General features: G+C 39.6%; 1 protein-coding gene across 1 annotated transcript; it reads left to right on the top strand.

Moving 5' to 3' along the window:
• The first annotated feature begins 823 nt into the window (after positions 1–823).
• LOC144380929 (uncharacterized) lies at positions 824–25599 on the top strand. Its single transcript, XM_078066390.1, has 9 exons — positions 824–893; positions 2055–2159; positions 20099–20152; positions 21212–21316; positions 22722–22775; positions 23229–23333; positions 24262–24315; positions 24917–25021; positions 25538–25599. The coding sequence occupies exons 1-9, from the start codon at positions 824–826 to the stop codon at positions 25597–25599; spliced, it is 714 nt and encodes a 237-aa protein (XP_077922516.1).
• Positions 25600–27085: the final 1486 nt, after the last annotated feature.

Below are 27085 nucleotides of genomic sequence, written 5' to 3' on the forward strand. Positions count from 1 at the left end.
AGAGAGAGAGGCAGAGGCAGAGGGAGAAGCAGGCTCCCCACCTAGCAGGGAGCCCGATGCGGGACTCGATCCCAGAACCCTGGGATCATGACCTGAGCCAAAGGCAGACGCTTAACCATCTGAGCCACCCTGGCGCCCCCAATCCTAGCATTTTAAAAAATCCTGTTCTTATCGTTTAAATTTTGGTCTAGGGAGCTGGGACCTCTTCAGTCAGAGGTCACATCATAGGACAATTTCTTTTGTCCCTTTCAGGGAAATCTAAGGTCTAAGCTAGAAGAAGATGAAAGGGCAGAAGGGCAGGAAAGCTGAACAAAGAAAAGATGAAGTAAAACTGGGAAGGAGAAAATGAGAAAAAAAAGAAAGAAGAAGAAGATAGCAGGAGGGGAAGAATGAAGGGGGGGAATCGGAGGGGGAGACGAAACATGAGAGATGATGGACTCTGAAAAACAAACTGAGGGTTCTAGAGGGGAGGGGGGTGGGAGGATGGGTTAGCTTGGTGATGGGTATTAAAGAGGGCACGTTCTGCATGGAGCACTGGGTGTTATACGCAAACAATGAATCATGGAACACTACATCAAAAACTAATGATGTAATGTATGGTGATTAACATAACATAATAATAAAAAAAAAGAAAAAGAAAAAGCTGTGTGTATTTCAGCAAACCAGCCACTAACAATAGCCTTTTATTCTGTCCAGGGATAGTCACTACACTGAGTTTTCTAAATACTTCGCATTTCATTGAGAATGAATTGTGATAAATTTCTAAATTTCCCCTTTCTGAAAGTAAACACTTTAATTTCTATGAATTGTCAAAAACTCAATAATGTTTTATCTTACAGTTGATAAAAAGGTGTTTGAGAAAGCATTACTGGAGGGTGTGAAATCTTTCAAAGGTGAGTGAGAAAAAGAATAAGGACAATAAAATCTGAGATTGCTGTAACTGTTTTTTCTGATTATATAAATAATCAGGAAATTACGTATGCATTTATTCAACAAATATCCAAGTCTCTACTGTGTGTTGGGTATTTGAGAAAAATCTGGAATATATAAAGTAGCATACAGAAAAAAAAAAATGCAATTACCCATAATCCCAGGTAACATTACCTTTTTTTATTATAGTTCTCTGTATTCTTTTTTTCTGTGTATATGTGTATATAGATAATTAAACTCTTACTGTATATTTTATGTATCCTATACTTAATCCTAAAATTTTAGTGTAAGAATTCCACCACGTCATTCTTTGTAAACACCATTTTTAATGACTTATCAGGTTGTATTTATAGTTTATTTAGTCATTCCTTTCTTATTGAACACTTAGCTAGTCTCCAATGTTTTGCTCTTGTGTATCTGTGATCTTTGTCCGACTTTAAGCCATTTTCTTTGGATAGATTCTTCTGGTAAATCCAGTAAATCTTAACATGTTTAAGGCTGTGATATATATATATAAGTGGATAAAAGTACTGGTTCCCATTATGCCCTGGCCACAATAAATTATTTTCACATTTTTTGATCCTTGCCAATTTGATAAATGAAAAATGGAATCTAATTAATGTTGAATTTTTTGTTATCAATGAAGTTAAAACTATTTTTATATCATTGTCTTTCAGTCTTTTATTTGTTCCTGCCTTTTGCCTATTATCCTATCAGAATCCAAGCTTTTTCCTATTAATCTGAATGACCTCTTTATAAATTAAAGATATTAACACAATTGTCATAGCTACAGAAAATATTTTCCCAGTTGGTTATTTGCATTTTTACTTTATTATGTTGTATTTTTTACAACAGTTTATTGAAATGTAATTTACATACCATGCAATTCACCCATTTAAAGTGTACTGGTTTTTAGTATATTAACAGAGTTGCATAACCATCATCACAACCAATTTAGAACATTTTCATCACCCCAAAAAGATACTGTACCCATTAGCCATCACTCCCCATTCCCATACAACTTGCTGTAAAGAACTTCTTTGTACTTTCATTTCTAGGTAGGGTTGATGGCCTGCATTTTTCATCTGTGACATCCTTATTTATTTTTTCTTGTTTTTATTAAGGAGGAAGGGTTAGTGTCAGTGACCTAAAAAATGTTCTACGGAATACTGGGTTCAGACTTGAAGAAAAGGAAATCCAGGACCTGCAGAGCCACCTACCAGTTACTGGTGAGCATTTTAAGATTCCTTTATCCTGGGACATCTGGGTGCCTTAGTCAATAGAACATGCAACTCTTGATCTCAGGGTCACGAGTTCAAGCCCCATGTTGGGTGTGGAGCCTAATAGAGATAGATAGATAGATAGATAGATAGATAGATAGATAGATAGAGATAGGTACCTTTATCCTATAGACAATGACTAGTCTACTCTGAAAGCACTGAGGAAACACATGCTGAGGAGAGAAAAACCAGGGGCAGAGATACAATTTAGAGGCTGCTGCTAAGGTCCAGATGATAAGGGTCTTTATTAAGGAACTGCACTGGTGATAAAGGGGGAGGGCTGATGGGATGTGGTTGGTGAAAGGGAGAGAGATGCTAGAAGTGTGAAGCAGAGGTTCATAGTTTGTATGATTGACACACACACACACACAGGTGAGGGTGGGGGAGAAACAAAAAGGAGCAGAATGAAAACAAAAATGTTTAGAACAGAGGCGCCTGGGTGGCTCAGTCACTTAAGCGTCTGACTCTTGGTTTCAGCTCAGGTCATGATCTCAGGGTCCTGGGATCAAGCCCCACAGCAGGCTCCCTGCTCAGCAGGAAGTCTGCTTCTCCCTCTCCCTCTGACCCTCCCACCTCTTGCTCTCTCTCTCTCTCAAATGAATAACTTTTATTTTTTAATTTTTTTCCTTTTTTTTTTTTAAAGATTTTATTTATTTAACAGAGACAAAGCGAGAGAGGGAACACAAGCAGGGGGAGTGGGAGAGGGAGAAGCAGGCTTCCCGGGGAGCAGGGAGCCCGATGCAGGGCTCGATCCCAGGACCCTGGGATCATGACCTGAGCCGAAGGCAGACACTTAACGACTGAGCCACCCAGGCGCCCCAATTTTTTTCCTTTTTTTAACTTACTTTTTTAAATATTTTTTATTTAAACTCAAATAATTAACATATAATGTATTATTGGTTTCAGAGGTAGAGGTCAGTGATTCATCAGTCTTATATAATACCCAACGCTCATTATATCACGTGCCCACCTTAATGTCTATCACCTAATTACCCTATCCCCCCATATCCCTCCACTCCAGCAAACCTCAGTATGTTTTCTGTGATTAAGAGTCTCTTATGGGGGGGCAGAGCAAGATGGCGAAGGAGTAGGAGACCTGGATTTCGTCTGGTCCCAGGAATTCAGCTGGATAGGGATCAAACCATTCTGAACACCTACAAACTCAACAAGAGATCGAAGAAAAGAATAGCAACAACTCTCTGAACAGAAAAGCAACCACTTTCTAGAAGGTAGGACGTGCAGAGAAGTGAATCCGAGGTGATATTCGGGAGGATAGATGGCGGGGGAGGGGGCCTCCATCCGCTGCTTCTGGCAAGTGATAGAGCAGCAGAGCACAAAATCGGAACTTTTACAAGTCTGCTCAGCTGAGGGACGTTGCTCCAGTGGCTAAGCGGGGGGTGGAACCCTCACTGGCACAGTGTGGTCTCAGGACCCTCGGGGTCACAGAAAGACCGGGGGCGCCTGAGTGCGGCAGAGCTCCCAGGTATCGGAGCAGGGAAGCTGGCTGCAGAGACGGAGCCGAGGCGCGGGCTCTCAGCTCAGGGTTGCCATAAACCGTGATCCGCGGCACAGTCAGACCACTGCTCCTCCAGCAGGGACCCAACAAGCGGCAGATCCAGGGAGACTCACCTTCTTCCCCCGGGAGGAGCGGCACGGGAGCGCACCGCAGGGATCTGCTGGGTTTGAAGACTCCACACGGGGTCAGGTGCCAGAGATAGAAACGCGCAGTCACAGGCCGGGTGAGCACGGAGTGCGGCCGGAGACTGGGGAGACGGGAGTGACTGACTGCTTTTCTCTGGGGGCACACTGAGGAGCAGGGCCCCAAGTTCACAGCTCCTCCGGGGCGGAGATTGGGAGGCCACCATTTTCACTCTCGTCCTCCAAAGCTGTACGGAAAGCTTGCAGGGAACAAGGGCTACAGAGAGCAAACCCGAGCAGATTACTTAGCCTGGACCGGCAAGGGCGGGGCAATTCCGCCTCCGGCAAAGACATTTGGGAACCACGGCAACAGGCCCCTCCCCCAGAAGATCAGCAAGAACCGCCAGCCAAGACCAAGTTTACCGATCAACGAGAACGGCAGAACTCCAGCGCTAGGGGAATACTGCACATAGAATTCATGGCTTTTTTTTTTTTTTTAATTTTTTATTGTTATGTTAATCCCCATACATTACATCATTAGTTTTTGATGTAGTGTTCCATGATTCATTGTTTGTGCATAACACCCAGTGCTCCATGCAGAACGTGCCCTCCTCAATACCCATCACCAGGCTAACCCATCCTCCCACCCCCCTCCCCTCTAGAACCCTCAGTTTGTTTTTCAGAGTCCATCGTCTCTCATGGTTCTTCTCCCCCTCCGATTCCCCCCCTTCATTCTTCCCCTCCTGCTACATTCTTCTTCTTCTTTTTTTCTTTCTTAACATATATTGCATTATTTGTTTCAGAGGTACAGATCTGAGATTCAACAGTCTTGCACAATTCACAGCGCTTACCAGAGCACATACCCTCCCCAGTGTCCATCACCCAGTCACCCCATCCCTCCCACCCCACCCCCCACTCCAGCAACCCTCAGTTTGTTTCCTGAGATTAAGAATTCCTCATATCAGTGAGGTCATATGGAATGCATGGCTTTTTAACCATGACTCTTTAGTCTTTCAAAGTTAATTTTTTTTTTAATGTCTTTTCCTTTTTTTTTTTTTGAATTTTTCTTTTTCCATTTTTCAACCAACATCTTATCAGTCCCTTTTTTAAAAAATATTTTTTATTTTTCATTTTTAGTGTCATATTCTGTCCCTTCATAGTAGTTACCCTTATTTTTGGTATATATATATAAGTTGTTCTCTCTTTAAAATTTTGAGATACAGTTTCTTCTAACATCAAAATATACCCTAAATCTCCAGTGTATGGCTTTGTTCTAGTCTCCTGCCTGATCACATTCTCTCCCTTTTTTTTTAATCCTCTTCTTTCTTTTTTCAACCAACTTCTTATCAATTCCCTTTTATAAAATCTTTTATAATTTTCATCTTTACAGTCATATTCCATCCGTTCATCGTATTAACCCTTATTTTTGTACATATATAAGTTTTTCTTTCTTTAAAATTTAGGGAGGCACTTTCTTCTAACAGACCAAAATACACCCAAAATCTGCTGTGTGGCACTGATCTATGCACCAGTCTGATCATATTTGATCATATTCTGTTTTTTTTGTTTTCTTTTTGTTTTTATCTTTATCTTTTTCTTTTTTTTTTTTTTCTTTCTCTTTTTTCTTTCTTTCCCTTTCTTTTCCCCTGGTTTCAGGTCTTTTCTGATTTGTTTAGTGTATATTTTCTGGGGACGTTGTTACCCTGTTAGTATTTTGTTCTCTCATTCATCTATTCTCCTCTGAACAAAATGACAAGACAGAAAAAATCAACTCAACAAAAAGAACAAGAGGCAGTACCGACTGCCAGGGACCTAATCAATACAGACATTAGTACGATGTCGGAACTAGAATTCAGAATGATGATTTTAAAGATACTGGCTGGGCTTGAAAAAAGCATGGAAGTTATTAGAGAAACACTTTCTGGAGAAATAAAAGAACTAAAATCTAACCAAGTCGAAATCAAAAAGGCTATTAATGAGGTGCAATCAAAAATGGAGGCTCTAACTGCTAGGATAAATGAGGCAGAAGAGAGAATTAGTGATATAGAAGACCAAATAATGGAAAATAAAGAAGCTGAGAAAAAGAGAGATAAACAACCACTGGATCATGAGGGCAGAATTCGAGAGATAAGCAATACCATAAGACGAAACAACATTAGAATAATTGGGATCCCAGAAGAGGAAGAAAGAGAGAGAGGGGCAGAAGGTATATTGGAGCACATTATAGCGAGAACTTCCCTAATTTGGGGAAGGAAACAGGCATCAAAATCCAGGAGGCACAGAGAACCCCCCCTCAAAATAAATAAAAATAGGTCAACACCCGACATCTAATAGTAAAACTTAAAAGTCTCAGAGACGAAGAGAAAATCCTGAAAGCAGCTTGGGAGAAGAGATCTGTAACCTACAATGGTAGAAACATTAGATTGGTGCAGACCTATCCACAGAGACCAGCAGGCCAGAAAGGACTGGCATGATATATTCAGAGCACTAAATGAGAAAATATGCAGCCAAGAATACTATATCCAGCTAGACTGTCATTGAAAATAGAAGGAGAGATAAAAAGCTTCCAGAACAAACAAAAACTAAAGGAATTTGCAAGCACGAAACCAGCCCTACAGGAAATATTGAAAGGGGTTCTCTAAGCAAAGAGAGAGCCTAAAAGCAACATAGACCAGAAAGGAACACAGACAATATACAGTAACAGTCACCTTACAGGAAATACAATGGAACTAAATTCATCTCTTTCAATAGTTACCCTGAATGTAAATGGGCTAAATGCCCCAATCAAAAGACACAGGCTATCAGATTGGATAAAAAAACAAGACCCATTGATATGCTGTCTGCAAGAGACTCATTTTAGACCCAAAGACACCCCCAGATTGAAAGTGAAGGGGTGGAAAACCATTTACCATGCTAATGGACACCAAAAGAAAGCTCGGGTGGCAATCCTTATATCAGACAAATTAGATTTTAAACCAAAGACTGTAATAAGAGATGAGGAAGGACACTATATCCTACTTAAAGGGTCTAACCAACAAGAAGATCTAACAATTGTAAATATCTATGCCCCTAACATGGGAGCAGCCAATTATATAAGGCAATTAATAACAAAAGCAAAGAAACACATCGACAACAATACAATAATAGTGGGGGACTTTAACACCCCCCTCACTGAAATGGACAGATCATCTAAGCAAAAGATCAGAAGGAAGTAAAGACTTTAAATGACACACTGGACCAAATGGACTTCACAGATATATTCAAAACATTCCATCCCAAAGCAATGGAATACACATTCTTCTCTAGTGCCCATGGAACATTCTCCAGAATAGATCACATCCTAGGTCACAAATCAGGTCTCAACCAGTACCAAAAGATTGGGATCATTCCCTGCATATGTTCAGACCACAATGCTTTGAAACTAGAACTCCATCACAAGAGGAAAGTCGGAAAGAACTCAAATACATGGAGGCTAAAGAGCATCCTACTAAAGAATGAATGGGTCAACCAGGAAATTAAAGAAGAATTTAAAAAATTCATGGAAACCAATGAAAATGAAAACACAACTGTTCAAAACCTTTGGAATGCAACAAAGGCAGTCCTAAGAGGAAAGTATATAGCAATACAAGCGTTTCTCAAGAAACAAGAAAGGTCTCAAATACACAACCTAACCCTACACCTAAAGGAGCTGGAGAAAAAAACAGCAAATAAAGCCTAAACCCAACAGAAGAGAAATAATAAAGGTCAGAGCAGAAATCAATGAAATAGAAACCAAAAGAACAGTAGTACAGATCAACGAAGCTAGGAGCTGGTTCTTTGAAAGAATTAACAAGATTGATAACCCCCTGGCCAGACTTATCAAAAAGAAAAGAGAAAGGACCCAAATCAACAAAATCATGAATGAAAGAGGAGAGATCACAACCAACACCTAAAAAATACAAACAATTATAAGAACATATTATGAGCAACTATATGCCAGCAAATTAGATAATCTGGAAGAAATGGATGCATTCCTAGAGATGTATCAACTACCAAAACTGAACCAGGAAAAAACAGAAAACCTGAACAGACCTATAACCACTAAGGAAATTGAAGCAGTCATCAAAAATCTCCCAACAAACAAAAGCCCAGGGCCAGATGGCTTCCCAGGGGAATTCTACCAAACATTTAAAGAAAAGTTAATACCTATTCTTCTGAAACTGTTCCAAAAAATAGAAATGGAAGGAAAACTTCCAAACTCGTTTTATGAGGCCACCATTACCTTGATCCCCAAACCAGACAAAGACCCCATCAAAAAGGAGAATTACAGACCAATATCCTTGATGAACATGGATGCAAAAATTCTCATGAAAATACTAGCCAATAGGATCCAACAGTACATTAAAAGGATTATTCACGACAACCAAGTGGGATTTATCCCTGGGCTGCAAGGTTGGTTCAACATCGCATATCAATCAATGTGATACAATACATGAATAAAAGAAAGAACAAGAACCATATGGTCCTCTCAATAGATGCAGAAAAAGCATTTGATAAAGTACAGCATCCTTTCTTGATCAAAACTCTTCAGGGATAGAGGGTACATATCTCAATATCATAAAAGCCATCTATGAAAAACCCACAGTGAATATCCTCCTCAATGGGGAAAAACTGAGAGCTTTCCCCCTAAGGTCAGGAACCTGGCAGGGATGTCCACTATCACCACTGCTATTCAATATAGTATTAGAAGTCCTAGCCACAGCAACCAGACAACAAAAAGAAATAAAAGGCATCCGAATCAGCAAAGAAGAAGTCAAACTGTCACTCTTTGCAGATGATATGATACTTTATGTGGAAAACCCAAAAGACTCCACCCCAAAACTGCTAGAACTCATACAGGAATTCAGTAAAGTGGCAGGATATAAAATCAATGCACAGAAATCAGTGGCATTCCTATAGACCAACAACAAGACAGAAGAAAGAGAAATTAAGGAGTCGATCCCATTTACAATTGCACCCAAAACCATAAGATACCTAGGAATAAATCCAACCAAAGAGGCAAAGAATCTGTACTCAGAAAATTATAAAATACTCATGAAAGAAATTGAGGAAGACACAAAGAAATGGAAAAACGTTCCATGTTCATGGATTGGAAGAACAAATATTGTGAAGATGTCAATGCTACCTAGAGCAATCACACATTTAATGCAGTCCCTATCAAAATACCATCCACTTTTTTCAAAGAAATGGAACAAATAATCCTAAGATTTGTATGGAACCAGAAAAGACCCCAAATAGCCAGAGGAATGTTGAAAAAGAAAAGCAAAGCTGGCAGCATCACAATTCCGGACTTCCAGCTCTATTACAAAGCTGTCATCATCAAGACAGTAGGTACTGGCACAAAAACAGACACATAGATCAATGGAACAGAATAGAGAGCCCAGAAATGGAACCTCAACTCTACAGTCAACTAATCTTCGACAAAGCAGGAAAGAATGTCCAATGGAAAAAAGACAGTCTCTTCAACAAATGCTGTTGGGAAAATTGGACAGCCACATGCAGAAGAACGAAACTGGACCATTTCCTTACACCACACACAAAAATAGACTCCAAATGGTTGAAAGACCTCAATGTGAGACAGGAGTCCATCAAAATCCTAAAGGAGAACACAGGCAGCAACCTCTTTGACCTCAGCCGCTGCAACTTCTTCCTAGAAACATCACCAAAGGCAAGGGAAGCAAGGGCAAAAATGAACAATTGGGACTTCATCAAGATAAAGAGCTTTTGCACAGCAAAAGAAACAGTCCACAAAACCAAAAGACAACCGACAGAATGGGAGAAGATATTTGCAAATGGCATATCCGATAAAAGGCTAGTATCCAAAATCTATAAAGAACTTATCAAACTCAACACCCAAAGAACAAATGATCCAATCACAAAATGGGCAGAAGACATGAACAGACATTTTTCCAAAGAAGACATCCAGGTGGCCAACAGACACATGAAAAAGTGCTCAACATCGCTTGGCATCAGGGAAATCCAAATCAAAATCTCAATGAGATATCACCTCACACCAGTCAGAATGGCTAAAATTAACAAGTCAGGAAACGACAGATGTTGGCGGGGATGCGGGGAAAGGGGAACCCTCCTACACTGTTGGTGGGAATGCAAGCTTGCAGCCACTCTGGAAAACAGTATGGATGTTCTTCAAAAAGTTGAAAATAGAGCTACCATATGATCCAGCATTTACACTACTGGGTATTTACCCCAAAGAGACAAATGTAGGGATCCGAAGGGGTACGTGCACCCCGATGTTTATAGCAGCAATGTCCACAATAGCCAAACTGTGGAAAGAGCCAAGATGTCCATCGACAGATGAATGGATAAAGAAGATGTGGTATATATATACAATGGACTATTATGCAGCCATCAAAAGGAATGAGATCTTGCCATTTGCAACGACGTGGATGGAACTGGAGGGTATTATGCTGAGCGAAATAAGTCAATCAGAGAAAGACATGTATCATAATACCTCACTGATATGAGGAATTCTTAATCTCAGGAAACAAACTGAGGGTTGCTGGAGTGGTGGGGGGTGGGAGGAATGGGGCGGCTGGGTGATAGACATTGGGGAGGGTATGTGCTATGGTGAGTGCTATGAATTGTGCAAGACTGTTGAATCACAGATCTGTACCTCTGAAACAAATAATACATTATATGTTTAAAAAAAAAAAAGAAGAAGAAGAAGAAGATAGCAGGAGGGGAAGAATGAAGGGGAGGAAATCAGAGGGGGAGATGAACCATGAAAGACAATGGACTCTGAAAAACAAACTGAGGGTTCTAGAGGGGAGGGGGGTGGGAGGATGGGTTGGCCTGGTGATGGGTATTAAGGAGGGCACGTTCTGCATGGAGTACTGGGTGTTATACGCTAATAATGAATCATGGAACACTACATCAAAAATTAATGATGTAATGTATGGTGATTAACATAACATAATAATAAAAAAAGATATTAATAAAATTAAAATATAGAGGAAAAAAAAGATTCTCTTATGGTTTGTCTCCCTCTCTGGTTTCATCTTTTATTTTTTCTTCTCTTTCCCTATGATCCTCTGTTTTGTTTCTTAAATTCCATATATCAGTGAGATCATATGATAATTGTCTTTATCTGATTGACTTACTTCTCTTAGCATAATACCCTCTAGTTCATCCACCTCATTACAAATGGTAAGATTTCATTCTTTTGATGGCTGCATAATATTCCATTGTGTATGTATACACCAGATCCCCTTTATCCATTCATCTGTCAAAGATGAATGGATCTGGGCTCTTTCCTTAGTTTGGGTATTGTGGATATTGCTGCTATAAACATTGGGGTGCACGTGCCCCTTTGGATCACAACATTTGTATCTTTGGGGTAAATAGTAGTGCAATTGCTGGGTTGTAGGGCAGCTCTATTTTCAACCTTTTGAGGAACCTCCATACTGTTTTCCAGAGTGAGAGTGGCTGCACCAGCAAGCATTCCCACCAACAGTGTGGTAGGGTTCCCCTTTCTCCACATCCCGCCAACATCTGTCGTTTCCTGACTTGTTAATTTTAGCCATTCTGACTGGTGTGAGGTGATATCTCATTGAGGTTTTGATTTGGATTTCCCAGATGCTGAGTGATGTTGAGCACTTTTTCATGTGTGTGTTGGCCATCTGGATGTCTTCTTTGGAAAAATGTCTGTTCATGTCTTCTGCCCATTTCTTGATTGGATTCTTTGTTCTTTGGGTGTTGAGTTTGATAAGTTCTTTATAGATTTTGGATACTAGCCATTTATCTGATGTGTCACTTGCAAATATCTTCTCCCATTCTGTCGGTTGTCTTTTGGTTTTGTTGACTGTTTCCTTTGCTGTGCAAAAGCTTTTTATCTTGATGAACTCCCAATAGTTCATTTGCCTTTGTTTCCCTTACCTTTGCAGACGTGTCTAGCAAGAAGTTGCTGTGGCCGAGGTCGAAGAAGTTGCTGCCTGTGTTCTCCCCTAGAACTTTGATGGATTCTTGTCTCGCATCTAGGTCTTTCATCCATTTTGAGTCTATTTTTGTGTATGGTGTAAGGAAATGGTCCAGTTTCGTTCTTCTGCATGTGGCTGTCCAATTTTCCCAACAGCATTTGTTAAAGAGACTGTCTTCTTTCCATTGGATACTCTTTACTGCTTTGTCAAAGATTAGTTGACCATAGAGTTGAGGGTCCATTTCTGGGTTCTCTATTCTAGTCCATTGTTCTATGTGTGTGTTTTTGTGCCAGTACCTATTGTCTTGATGATTACAGCTTTGTAGTAGAGCTTAAAGTCTGGAATTGTGACGTCACCAGTTCTGGTATTCTTTTTAAACATTCCTTTGGCCATTCAGGGTCTTTTATGTTTTCATACAAATTTTAGGATTATTTGTTCCATTTCTTTGAAAAAAGTAGATGGTATTTTGATAGGGATTGCATTGAATGTGTAGATTGCTCGAGGTAGCATAGACATTTTAACAATATTTGTTCTTCCGATCCATGAGCATGGAACATTTTTCCATTTCTTTGTGCCTTCCTCAATTTCTTTCATGAGTGTTCCATAGTTTTCTGACTATGGATCATTTGCCTCTTTGGTTAAATTTATTCCTGGGTATCTTATGGTTTTGGGTGCAATTGTAAATGGGATTGACTCTATTTCTCTTTCTTCTGTCTCCTTGTTAGTGTATAGGAATGCCACTGATTTCTGTGCATTGATTTTATATCCTGCCATTTTGCTGAATTCCTGTAAGAGTTCTAGCAATTTTGGGGTGGAGTCTTTTGAGTTTTCCACATAGAGTATCGTGTCATCTGCAAAGAGTGAGAGTTTGACTTCTTTACTGATTCGGATGCCTTTTATTTCTTTTTGTTGTCTGATTGCTGAGGCTAGGACATATAGTACTATGTTGAACAGCGGTGGGGATAGTGGAAATCTCTGCTGCATTCCTGACCTTTGAGGAAAAGCTCTCAGTTTTTCCCCATTGAGAATGATATTCGCTGTGGGCTTATCATATATGCTTTTGTGATATTTTGAGGTATGTTCCCTCTATCCCTACACTGTGAAGAGTTTTAATCAAGAAAAGATGCTTTACTTTCCCAAATGCTTTTTCTGCATCTACAGAGAAGATCAATCATATGGTTCTTGTCCCTTCTTTTATTTATGTAGTATATCACATTGATTTGTGGGTGTTGAGCCAATCTTGCAGCCCAGGAATAAATCCCATTTGGTCGTGGTGAATAATCCTTTTAATGTACTGTTGGATCCTATTGGCTAGTATTTTGGTGAGAATTTTTGCATCCATGTTCATCAAGGATATTGGTCTGTAATTCTCCTTTTTGATGGGGTCTTTGTCTGGATCTGGGATCAAGGTAATGCTGGCCTCATAGAAAGAGTTTGGAAGTTTTCCTTCCATTTCTATTTTTTGAAACTGCTTCAGAAGAATAGGAATTATTTCTTCTTTAAATGTTTTGTAGAATTCCCCTGGGAAACCATCCAGTCCTGGACTCTTGTTTGTTAGGAGATTTTTGATTACTGCTTCAATTTCCTTGCTGGTTATGGGTCTGTTCAGGTTTTCTATTTCTTCCTGGTTCAGTTTTGGCAGTTTATACATCTCTAGGAATGCATCCATTTCTTCCAGATTGCCTAAATGCCAAAGTGGCATTTAGTTGCTCATAATATGTTCTTATAATTGTATTTCTTTGGTGTTGGTTGTGATCTCTCCTCTTTCATTCATGATTTTATTTATTTGGGTCCTTTCTCTTTTCTTTTTGATAAGTCTGGCCAGGGGTTTATCAATCTTATTAATTCTTTCAAAGAACCAGCTCCTAGTTTCGTTGATAAGTTCTACTGTTCTTTTGGTTTCTATTTCACTGATTTCTGCTCTGATCTTTATTATTTCTCTTCTCCTGCTGGGTTTAGGCTTTATTTGCTGTTCTACCTCCAGTTCCTTTAGGTGTAAGGTTAGGTTGTGTAGTTGAGACCTTTCTTGTTTCTTGAAAAAGGCTTGTATTGCTATATAATTTCCTCTTAGGACTGCCTTTGCTGCATCCCAAAGGTTTTGAACACTTCTGTTTTCAATTTTCGTTTGTTTCCATGAATTTTTTAAAATTCTTCTTTAATTTCCTGGTTGACCCATTCATTCTTTAGTAGGATGCTCTTTAGCCTCCATGTATTTGAGTTCTTTCCAATTTTCCTCTTGTGATTGAGTTCCAGTTTCAAAGCATTGTGGTCCAAAAATATGCAAGGAATTATCCTAATCTTTTAGTACCCATTGAGACAGGATATGTGGCCCCATATGTGATCTATTCTGGAGAATGTTCCATGTGCACTAGAGAAGAACATGTGTTCTGTTGCTTTAGGATGGAATGTTCTGAATATATCTGTGAAGTCCATCTGGTCCAGTGTGTCATTCAAAACCCTTATTTCCTTGTTGATATTCTGCTTAGATGATCTGCCCATTGCAGTGAGGGGGGTGTTAAAGTACCCTACTATTATTGTATTATCATCAATGTGTTTCTTTGATTTTGTTATTAACTGGCTTATATATTTGGCTGCTTCCATGTTAGGGTCATAAATATTTACAATTGTTAGATCTTGTTGGACAAACCCTTTAATTATGATATAGTGTCCTTCCTCATCTCTTATTATAGTCTTTGGTTTAAAATCTAATTTGTCTCTGGGCGCCTGGGTGGCTCAGTTGGTTAAGCGACTGCCTTCGGCTCAGGTCATGATCCTGGAGTCCCTGGATCGAGTCCCGCATCAGGCTCCCTGCTCGGCAGGGAGTCTGCTTCTCCCTCTGACCCTCCCCCCTCTCATGTGCTCTCTCTCTCATTCTCTCTCTCTCAAATAAATAAATAAAATCTTTAAAAAAAATAAAAATAAAAAATAAAATCTAATTTGTCTGATATAAGGTTTGCTACCCTAGCTTTCTTTTGATGTCCTCTAGCATGATAAATGGTTTTCCACCCCCTCACTTTCAATCTGGAGGTATCTTTGGATCTAAAATGAGTCTCTTACAGGCAGCATATAGATGGGTCTTGCTTTTTTATCCAATCTGATACCCTCTGTCTTTTGATTGGGGCATTTAGCCCATTTACATTCAAAGTAACTATTGAAAGATATGAATTTAGTGCCATTATATTACATGTAAAGTCACTGTTTCTGTATATTGTCTCTGTTCCTTTCCAGTCTATGCTACTTTTGGGCTCTCTCTTTGCTTAAAGGATCCCTTTTAATATTTCTTGTAGGACTGGTTTGGTGGTCACAAATTCTTTTAGTTTCCATTTGTCCTGGAAGAATTCTTCCAGGATTCACTCCTTCCATTTTGAATGACATCCTAGCTGGATAAAGTATTCTTGGCTGCATATTTTTCTCATTTAGCACCCTGAATGTATCATGCCAGTCCTTTCTGGCCTGCCAGGTCCCTGTTGATCGGTCTGCTGCCAGTCTAATGTTTCTAGCCTTGTAGGTTATGTACCTCTTGTCCTGAACTACTTTCACGATTTTCTCTTTGTCTCTGAGATTTGTAACTTTCACTATTATATGTCGAGGTGTTGACCTATTTTTATTGATTTTGAGGGGGGTTCCTGTGCCATTTTGATGCCCCTTTCCTTCTCCAGATTAGGGAAGTTCTCTGTTATAATTTGCTCCAATATACCTTCTGCCCCTCTCTCTTTTTCCTCTTCTTCTAGGATCCCAATTATTCTAACATTGTTTCACTTTATGATATCACTTATCTCTCAAATTTTCCCCTCATGATCCAGTAGTTATCTCTCTTTTTCTCAGCTTCTTTATTTTCCATCATTTGGTCTTCTATATCACTGATTCTCTCTTCTGCCTCATTTATCCTAGCAGTTAGAGCCTCTATTTTTTATTGCATCTCATTAGTAGCCTTTTTGATTTCGACTTGGTTAGATTTTAGTTCTTTTATTTTTCCAGAAAGGGATTCTCTAGTGTCTTCTATACTTTTTTCAAGTCCAGCTAGTATCTTTATAATCATTAATCTGGGGGTGCCTGGGTGGCTCAGTCAGTTAAGCGTCTGCCTTTGGCTCAGGTCATGATCCCAGGGTCCTGGGATCAAGTCCCACATCAGGCTCCCTGCTCAGTGGGTAGCATGCCTCTCCCTCTGCCTGCCACGCCCCCTCCTTGTGTGCTCTCTTACTCTCTCTCTCTCTCTCTGACGAATATATAAATAAAATATTTAAAAATAATAATGATAATCATTCTGAACTCTAGTCCAACATCTTACTTATGTCCATACTGATTAGGTCCCTGGCAGTCAGTACTGCCTCTTGTTCTCTTTTTTGAGGTGAGTTTTTCCATCTTGTAATTCTGTCCAGAGAAGACTAGATGAATGAGAGAATAAAATACTAAAATGGCAACAACAACCCCAGAGAAATGTACACTAAACAAATCAGAAGAGAGTCAAAACCGAAAAAAAAAAAAAAGAATGTAATCAGAATAGAGCAATACACTGGATCCTGTGTGTATTTTGGTCTGTTTGTTAGAAAACTAGATCCCAAAATTGTAAAGAAAGAAAAACTTATATATGTACAAAAATAAAATTAAATACATTGAAAGGACAAAATATATCTGTCAAAATGAAAATTAAAAGACAAAAAACAAAGAGAAAAAAAAAGGAAGGGATTTAAACAGACAGGTGAACACAACAGAGCAATACACTATATCCTGAGTGTATTTTGGCCGGTTTGTTAGAAGAAACTATATCTCAAAATTGTAAAGAAAGAAAAACTTACAGGGAGCCTGGGTGGCTCAGTCATTAGGCATCTGCCTTCGGCTCAGGTCATGATCCCAGGGTCCTGGGATCGAACCCCACATCGGGCTCCCTGCTCGTGGGAAGCCTCCTTCTCCCTCTCCCACTCCCCCTACTTGTGTTCCCTCTCTCGCTGAGTCTCTCTCTGTCAAAATAAATAAATAAAATCTTTAAAAAAAAAGAAAAACTTAACATATATACAAAAATAAAATTAAATATATTGAAAAGATAGAATGTAACTGTAAAGATGAAAATTTAAAAAGACTTTAACCAAAAAAAAAGGAAGAAGGAAAAAAAAGAGAGAATATGATCAGATAGGTGAATAGGACAAAGCCATACGCTAGAGTTTGGGTGTACTTTGGTCTGTTAGAAGAAACTGCATCCCAAAATTGTAAAGAAAGAAAAACTTATATATATAGAAAAATAAAATTAAATACAATGAAGGGATAGAATGTAACTCTAAAAATGAAAATTTAAAAAGATTTAAAAAAAGAATTGCTAAAATAAGAAATTGGTTGAAAAAGAAAGGGGAAATTTTTTTTTTTTTTATTTAAATTGAAAGACTAAACAATCATGGGGGAAAAGCCATGGATTCTATGTGCTGTATTCCCCTAGCGCTTTAGTTTTGCAGTTCTCATTGATTAGTAAACTTGGTCTTGGCTGGATGTTTTTGCTGATCTTCTGGAGGAGGGGCTGGTTGCTTCGATTCTCAAGTGTCTTTGCCCCAGGCAGAATTGTACTGCCCTTGCCAGGGGCCAGGCTAAGTAATCTGCTCGGGTTTGTTCTCTATGGCTTTTGTTCCCTGAAGGCTTTCCACGCAGCTTTAGAGGATGAGAATGAAAATGGTGGCCTCCCAATCTCCAGCATGGCCCAGAGCTGAAAGCTTAGGGCCCCACTCCTCAGTGAGCCCTCAGAGAAAAGCAGTCAATCACTCCTGTCTCTCTGGTCTCCAGCCATACTCCATGCTCACCCAGCCTGTGACCAAGCATTTTATCACAGGCACACGACCCCGTTTGGAGTCTCCAAGCCCTGCAGACTCCTGCATCTTGCTCCCACACTGCTCCTCCCTGGGGAGGAAGGGGGGTCTCACTGGTTCTGCTGCTTGTTGGGCCCCTGCTCGGAGAGCAGTCACCCAGCTATGCTGCAGTTTGAAGTTTATGGCAACCCGGAGCTGAGAGCCCACTCCTGGGCTTGTTGATTTCAGCCGGCTTCCCCACTCTGATGCCTGAGAACTCTGCCGCACTCAGGCACCCCTGGTGTTTCTGTGACCCCAGGGATCCTGAGACCACACTGTCCCTGCTTAGCTGCCTACAGACTTTTCAGGCCAGGAAGTCCCTTACTGGAGCAGACTTCTAAAAGTTCCAATTTTGTACTTGGCTGCTGTATCACTTTCCTGTAGCTAGCTTTCAGAGGCTTTCTCCCCCTGCGGTTTATCTTCCCATATATTGCCTTGTATTCACTTCTCTGGACCTCCTACCTCACAGAAAGTGGTCGCTTTTCTATTTGTGGAGTTGCAGCTGTTCTTTTCTTAGATCTCCGTTTGAGTTTGCAGGTGTTCAGAATGATTTGATAGCTATCTAGCTGAATTCCTGGGACCAGACGAAACTAAGGTCTCCTAATCCTCTGCCATCTTGGACTTTCTTTCTCAAATAAATAAATTTTTAAAAATCATATTTGTTAATATCACCACCAATTTTATTTAAAAAATGTTTAAATATTGAGAACCTATCAAGTCATGATGTGGATATAAGTTTTTCTAAATTTAAATTTTTGTTTGAAAACTTGAACTCTACCATTAAAACATCTATTGTCAATTGTTTTCTTAAGATAACAGTCTCACGGTGGCGCCTGAGTGGCTCAGTCATTAAGCGTCTGCCTTTGGCTCAGGTCATGATCCCAGAGTCCTGGGATTGAGCCCCGCATCAGGCTCCCTGCTCCACGGGAAGCCTCCTTCTCCCTCTCCCACTCCCCCTGCTTGTGTTCCCTCTCTCACTGTGTCTCTCTCTGTCAAATAAATAAAATCTTTAAAAAAAAAAAAAATAATAGTCTCACTTTGTTCATTTTCAAGAAGATGCTTCCCAAATACCAAACTCTGAATAACTAGATTTTGTCCATTTTTGCAAGTGAAAATGGTATTCATGAAAAAGCAGCTAGTTTGCTTAACTCAAACAATCATACAAGTTCTTTTCCTCAAGAAACCATTGTATTTTCATATGCAACTGACATGCTTTATACAAACTTCTCAATTCATTATACAGAATATTAAAAAGGTGTGTTCTCAAGGGTTAAGATTTAATAAAATCAATACCTTTTGCTGCTTTTTTTTAGCAGAACACTCTTTTTTTTTTTTTAAAGATTTTATTTATTTATTTGACAGCAAGAGAGGGAACACAAGCAGGGGGAGTGGGAGAGGGAGAAGCAGGCTTCCCGCGGAGCAGGGAGCCCGATGCGGGGCTCGATCCCAGGACCCTGGGATCATGACCTGAGCCGAAGTCAGACACTTAACGACTGAGCCACCCAGGGTGCCCCTATCAAGAACATTCTTAAATGAAACTGACATTCTTTTACTACAAGTATGTACAATGAAGAACACAGTGACTGCTAGTACATTTGTTGCCATGGCCTTGATTCATGCGAAGATGCCTGCAGTTTCACCCACCCCTGCTTTTGAACCACCAGTGCAGACATCAAAAGTGTAAAAGGCAAAGGATATTGGGTGACTCCAGACGTCCCTGGACCACACTTTGAGAACTGTGGCTCTAACCCATCTCAACCTTCTACTCAGTGCAAGAGAACTAGGTCTGAAAGAAGGAAACCTGACCTCTAGGATGGAGCTGACTTCAAACAAACAAAACATTCCATTCACCATAACACTCTAAAGATTTTTAATAGCTCGGGGCACCTTTGTGGCTCAGTCGGTTAAGCGTCTGCCTTCAGCTCAGGTCATGATCTCAGGGTCCTGGGATCGAGCCCCATATCGGGTTCCCCACTCCGTGGGGAGTCTGCTTCTCCCTCTCCATTTGCCCCTCCCCCCTGTTCATGCTCACTCTCTCCCTCTCTCTCCTCAAAATAAATAAATAAAATCTTTAAAAAATATATTTTTAATAGCTTATGAAATAAAAAAGAAGTTATATCAGTTGAATGGATATATACTTAAAGCTCGGAATTTTTTGTTATATGTTCCTGTAGATTGAAAATATAATAAAAATTTTAGAATAAAACATGAAAATTATTGGGATTCCATACACCAAATCTTTGTTTAGGAATTTTATACAGGGACCCTTGGCTGGCTCAGTCAGTAGAGCATGCAACTCTTGATCTCAGGGTTATGAGTTCAAACCCCACATTGGTTGTAGAGATTACTTAAAAATTTTTTTTAAATCTTCAAAAAAATAGAATTTTATTTAACTTTTCAAGTCTCATTATCTTCATCTGAATCTAAATTCTGAATTTTCCTACAGAAGATGAAAAGATTGATTTGGATACGTTGATGGAAGCAGCTAGTGCTTTTACAGGTGAGTGAGAACTTGTATAAGACATCATAAAATTGAGATTTTTTTTTAAGATTTTATTTATTTGACTGAAAGAGACACAGTGAGAGAGGGAACACAAGTAGAGGGAGTGGGAGAGGGAGAAGCAGGCTTCCTCCTGAGCAGGGAGCCCGATGCTGGACTCGATCCCAGGACCCTGGGATCATGACCTGAGCCGAAGGCAGACGCTTAATGACTGAGCCACCCAGGTGCCCCATAAAATTGAGATCTTGATGCCTTATAGAGAAATACCTTTTTGGGGCGCCTGGGTGGCTCAGTCGTTAAGCGTCTGCCTTCGGCTCAGGTCATGGTCCCAGGGTCCTGGGATCGAGCCCCACATCGGGCTCCCCGCTCAGCGGGAAGCCTGCTTCTCTCTCTCCCACTCCCCCTGATTGTGTTCCCTCTCTCGCTGTGTCTCTATCAAATAAATAAATAAAATCTTTAAAAAAAAAAAGAAATACCTTTTTAAAGCAGTCGTTTACCCCCTCCAGCCATCATTAATAAGTTTGCTTTGCTCTTTTACCTATTTATTGATGATTTTGTCTTATTGACAATAATTTAGATCATTAGAGATTTAGAAGTGTGGGCACTCTCAAATATTTTGGCCAGTAATGTGTTCATTTCTCTAGTGTTCAAAGAATCAAAATATAGGTGAACACAGTGGATTTCAATGTGAAGTTTTTGCATCAGGAAATATGGTCACTATGAACGGTCAGTCCCATAATTCAGGTCATGAAGCAGTAACAGAGATATTACTTACCAGTACAACTATGTATATTCTATATACCAACATAAGTCATTGGGCAGTTATACTCCATGCTATATCGACCCATATACAGAATAGGAGTATTAGCTTCTTATTTTGATTAAAGAAACTTTTCAGGTACTGAATTTTACAATAACTCTGTGTAAGTGAAGTCAGCTCATGTATTTCAACTTCATCCTGCAGTTAGAAATAATGCTGTGCTGGATTATGTTTTTCATAGTTTAGAATAATTATATTTTTTAATATTGTCACCTGAAATGATTCCCATCTATTCAAAGGAGAAAAGGTTGAAGCCAATGACTTAAAAAATGTGCTGAGAAATATGGGAATTGAGACCACTGAAAAAGAACAGTTGATGCTGTTGAAAACTCTGCCAATCTCTAGTGAGTGTTTAACATGCCATCATGGTGCTCAGGGAAATGTGGTACTGTGGGCTTCCGGGTGAGAATTGTCTAATACCCTAAGAAACCCCCTAAGGAAAATGCAGTCCAGACGTAAGAAACCCCATTCTTGTCACTTGTGTTTTAGTTTGGAAGTGAGAAACTTGTAAGTGAGAAATTCCTCTCTTTTCCATTCAGTCAATGGGCCCTTTGCTAAATATTTCAAATGCTACACAGCTAAATTCTTCTGTAGCCCCCTGAATGTGCCCCACATCATCAGTGCTAGCCCTGATAGCCCTCCCATCTCCCCATAATCCAGCAACTAAAAGATAAACACCTGAGAGCAGGGGACCACCAGGACCATGTGCTTAAACTGTCAGTATTTGATTCTGATTGGTCAGTGATCCAACCAGTCCGTCCCTCAAAAATTCCACCTCCTGGGCACCTGCATATGCTCGCCCCCAGAGAACCTAGAGGCCAGCCTAGGCTTCACCTGTGCCTCCTGCCCAGTCTCAGGGACCTCCATGGAGACATCCTTCCCCACACCCTATAGAACCTGTCCCCACTTGTCCCCCGAACGAGAGCAAGCCCACACATCATGGTGGGTGCTTGTACCCCAGATGGCAGAAGCAGCAGCCCAGGGAGCAAATGCTCAATACCCACCCAAATTCCCCTCACATATACCTAAGGCTGTGGCCACTCACTATGTCTAGCATTCCCCCAGATTGCTTTCAAGGGGCCAGTTATGAGAACTGCAGCATGCTTAGGATATTGGCTCTGAGGGAACAGGGTAGAGATGCACAAAGAAGCAGATGGACTATCATGGAGACAGCCGCATCCACATGCCAGGCACTGAGGGTTCTGTCAACACTGTAGACACTCACTCCTTCCACGGGAAGGGGCCCTCTGGGACAGACAGCTCCTGTGGCGATGGATTGGGCTGGTAGATGTCCCTTGTTCTCTGCCCCTGTTGAATTTCCCCTCCATTTATGAAAACAGTTTGTTAGAGAGCAAAATTTATTTAAATATTGTTTTATACTACTGTTTGGGTTGATAACTATTTTAAATAAAATCCCTTTATAGACTACGTTCAGGCTAAGCCTATAGGAATACTTTTATGGGCCTAGAGCACAGGCAAGAAAAAGAGAAAGACAGAGGGGACGAAGTGCAGTTAAAGAAGGGAAAACTAAGAAGAAAGAAGCACATATGTGGGTGTATTTGTAGCCTGCATGAGCTACTGCCATGTGTTCCAACTAGGAAATAGATTGACCACATTGTTGGCATTCCTTTTATTATTATTTGAGGGTGTGGCCGAATAAATTTCCAGAGGAATTATATAAAATACCTTATAAAATTATAGAGTTCCTTATCCTTTTTCTTTTGACTTGAATTTTACCCTATCTCACAGGAGATGGAAAGGTGTATAAGAAGAGATTACTGAATAGTGTGAAGTCTCTCAAAGGTAAGAATCATGAGAACAGCAACTAAAATTTATTATGCTTTGCACTTGCTTTTTTAGATTTCTGATTAGAATCATGCCATGCCATTATTCTACTAGTACAGTGACACTGAACTTATGCCTAATAACCTACCACCCTTCTTTCAGTATAACTACATTTGAGGAAGTTATTCTTAGTAATATGCAGCAAGTTTGAGATTTTGATTTCATTTACGTTGGTTATCTTTATCAATTCATCGGACTTATCTAATTCTTCTTTTTCATCCATGATTAGTTCAATTAAAAGTCATAGCACAATGTTGAGGGAGAATTTTCTCCTCTCAACTCCAACATTGACTATCTGGGTTCATTTAAATGGCCAGTGTTTCACTGCACTTACGGTGGATGCGTACTCAAGGCTAGCATCTTCTACTTCCTGGACTTACTTGAATTATTTACATCCTCTTCTTTCCTAAGGGAAAAAAGTCAGTGTCAAGAACCTGAACACCCTTGCAAAGAACATGGGGATTCAGCTTGAGAAAGAGGACTTTCAGGACTTACTGAACCACCTGCCCATTGATGGTAAGTATTTCAGATACCACTGTACCTCAGGGCAAATCTTAGATTTTCTATCTGAGGCCTTCTGAAAGTAAAGCTATTTTTTAATATCTTTGAAAAACTTACGAAATATTTCAAACATCTATCAAAACAGAAAACAAACACTGTAACAAACACTTGTGTATCCACCGGCTGGAATCAATAAATGTTACCGTTTTGCCATATTTCTTTCATATATCTTCCTTCCTTCCTTCCCTTCCTTGTACACTTTTTTTTAAATAAGATAAAGTTTCATTAATGACTGAATAAGACCAATTTAGCTGGATAAAAATGTCACAGAGGCAAAGATAGTAGAATTCATTAGAAAGGATTTGCTAAGGGGTGAGCCCCAGGCTAAAAGTTCCTGAATTAGAGGGTTCATAGATTCAAATGCAGAGCCAGTGGCTTCCCATTAAAAACTTGGTGCAAGGGGCGCCTGGGTGGCTCAGTCGGTTAAGCGTCTGCTCAGGTCATGATTTCGAGGTCCTGGGTTGGAACCCCGCTTCAGGCTCCCTGCTCAGTGGGGAGTCTGCTTCTCCCTCTGCCTCTCCCCCTGCTCATGCTCTCTCTCACTCTCTCTCTCTCTCAAATAAATAAATAAAATCTTTAAAAAAAAAAACTTGACGAAAAACAACTTGTAAGAGAGCCAGACAGCACATCTTTCCGCACAGCCTGCACATGCCAAACCAAAATAAACAAATTGTCCTTCTTCCCTAATTCGGGGTATCTATTCTCAACTAATAGGAAGTGGGCAGGTGTGGCTAAGGCAGGCAGGCCACTGTGGCCCACACACGTCTGCGGCCCCTACCTGTCGCTGCTGAATTGCAACCCTTTGTATTACAACTTAAATTTTTCGTATCATTTTTCTAAGTCTAAGATTTGATCTCTTTGCCTGAATTGTCTTCTCTTACAGAGAATAAAATGGTTGATTTGAATGTGGTGATGGATGACGCAAAAGCTTTTACAGGTAAGAAGTTGTGGTAAACACGGAATTCATTATTAACTGAGACCTTAATGCTTTATAGAAAAAAAAAAAGATGTTGTTAAATAGTAGTTTTCTCTTCAGGCTATTACTGACATGCTAAGTTGTACCCCTACACATTTAATGGTTAAATGTTTGTTTTATAATCTTACTGTTTAATTTGGTATTTTTCCTGTATAGACCTATATTATGTGGAGTTTGGGCCAATAATGTTTTCTACTTCACCACTGTTTAAACAACCAAAATATAGGTGAACTCTGTTGAATCTCAAGGTGAAGCTTTTGTAGGACAGCCAGGAAATATGGTCACTGTGTCAAAAGACCCCATAATTCAGGAAATATATTGGTATTTGACTTATATCTGGGATTATATATGCTTTTCTTTTGCTTGAATTAAAAGTGTAAATTCTATTTCTGACATGATCTATACACCCAGATGTACTCAGAATCTATATAGGTTAACAAGTTTCATTGTCAATTTGCACTTCTAATTAAGCCTATTCCACTTAGGTCATCTTTTTCACCATTTGAAATCCTTCATCCGTTTCTAAAATTTTTATACGTTAACAATTTCCATCTTTCCAAAGGAGAGAAAGTTAATGTCAATAATCTGAGCAATGTGATGAGGAAAATGGGGCTAGTACTCACTGACGAGGAGAAGCAGCAGCTGCTAAAAACTCTACCCATTCATGGTGAGTATTTAGCACATCTTTGAAACCCAGATTTATGGGCTTGTGTATGAAAACTGCTGAAATTATATATGTGTATGTCCAGTAAAACCCATTTAGAAAGCACAGTTTCACAAAAGAAGAAATTCTGTCCTTGTCACTTACATTTTAATATTGAAAATTGGCAACATCTTTCACTGGTCCCCATCATCAAGGCTAAATTATCCTGTCGCCCTGGAGCATCACCTCACCTAAGTCATGACCAAGGGAAAAAGAAAAACCAGGAGAGTAAGAGTAGGAAGGAAAAGGGGAGAAATAGGGAGATAAAGAATTTTTAATTCAATGATAGGTAGGTTTATATCAGTGAAAGCTTTCTTTATCTTTGGTTTCATTCTTACTTGAGGGTAAAATAAAATAAAATCCTAAACAAATCTGAAGGGTTTTTTTCCCCCTGAAATTATGGATGTTGTATTGTCTTTTTGCTGTCTTTGTTAATCTTCCCTTCATTAACCTCTATTCTTAATTGTGCTTGTCTTACAGCTGATGGAAAAGTATATAAAAATAGATTGCTAAAAGGTGTGAAGGCCCTCAGTGGTGAGTGAGAAACACAGTGAAAGAGCAAATAAAAATAAAATCCTCATGTTTACCGTTTGCTTTGAAATGTTCCAACTTTGCTTCTTGCCAATTTTTTTTTAAGATTTTATTTATTTAGAAAGCGAGCATGTGTGTCTGCGTGAGTGGGAGGAGGGGCAGAGGGAGAGGGAAAGAGAATCTCAAGCCGACTCTGCTGAGCACAGAGCCCGATGCAGGGATCAATCTCACGATTTGGAGATCATGACCTGAGCCGAAATCAAGAGTCAGATGCTTAACCAACTGAGCCACCCAGGTGCCCCTGCTTCTTGCCAATTTTTTGATCCATTGTTATGGACTCAACTTACCATTTTTCTTTGGGTACGTTGACATTTTGTGATATAAGGAAAGTATCATCTTACTGTAAGAAGTTCTAACACTGTTTTCTAGTAAACACCCAGAACTGTACAACTGGTTGTTGTTTCAACCACAGGTAGATGTGCCAATTCTCCCTGTTCACCTCTCATGGAAAACTGAAGGGTGTCTGGGTGGCTCAACTGGTTGAGCGTTTGCCTTCAGCTCAGGTCATGATCCCAGGGTCCTGGGTTCAAGCCCTGCATCAGGCTCCCTGCTCAGCGGGGACCCTGTTCTCCCTCTCCCTCTGCTTGCAGCTCCCTTTGCTTGTGCTCTCTCTTCTTCTTTTCTCTTTCTCTGTCAAATAAATAAATAAAATCTTAAAAAAAAAAAAAACTGAAGCAAAGTCCCCTGGATGGGTATTAAGGAAAATATCCTATCTCTACTCCTTATACTAATTCTGTTGTAAACAATTATATTTTTTATTTTTAATTGGAAAAATATTTTTAAAACAGCAACTACTACAAGAAAACTATCCAATTCTACCACTTGGAAAACTGATAAAAGAAGTGTAAATCAAGTCATGGGGATCTAATGTAAAGCATGGTGACTATGGTTAATGATACCGTGTTGTATATTTGAAAGTATAAGAGAGTAGATTTTAAAAGTTCTCACCACAAGAAGAAAAAACTTGTAACTTTGTGTGGTGATGGATGTTAACAAGAATTATTGTGGTGATCACATTATAATATATACAAATACTAAATCATTAAAACTGATATGATATTTATATGTCAATTATATCTCAATTTTTTTAAAAGTGAGAGTCCCCCTACCTCCCACCAATCTCATACCTCCCCATAAAGGTAAATACTGTTTACTGTTTACCTTTTTCTCAATGGTTATCTTTCTCAATTTTTTCCTACTTTCAATAAACATATCTAAATCTGGGGGATAAATATATTAATAGTTTCTTTGTGTCCTTGTGGTTTACCCTCTAGTTGGGATTTATGATGCATGACCATGATTAGCATTTTTCACCCTTAAGCACCAATATTCATGTTCTTATTCCATGCCCTTCTTTCCTAAGGACCAAGGGTCAAACTCAGAAAAGTTAAATCTGTCATGGAAAACATGGGGATTAAACTCAAGGATGAGGAACTT

This window comes from Halichoerus grypus, chromosome 2, assembly GCF_964656455.1.
Source record: "Halichoerus grypus chromosome 2, mHalGry1.hap1.1, whole genome shotgun sequence".
In the NCBI taxonomy this organism is placed as follows: Eukaryota; Metazoa; Chordata; class Mammalia; order Carnivora; family Phocidae; genus Halichoerus; species Halichoerus grypus.

Excerpts from the sequence above, each read along its gene's own strand:
- LOC144380929 (XM_078066390.1), top strand. The coding sequence starts at position 824 with ATGTTTTATCTTACAGTTGATAAAAAGGTGTTTGAGAAAGCATTACTG. Across the intron at positions 21,317-22,721 it reads GAAAACTCTGCCAATCTCTA|GAGATGGAAAGGTGTATAAG; the intron begins GTGAGTGTTTAA and ends CCTATCTCACAG. Across the intron at positions 24,316-24,916 it reads TGACGCAAAAGCTTTTACAG|GAGAGAAAGTTAATGTCAAT; the intron begins GTAAGAAGTTGT and ends ATCTTTCCAAAG.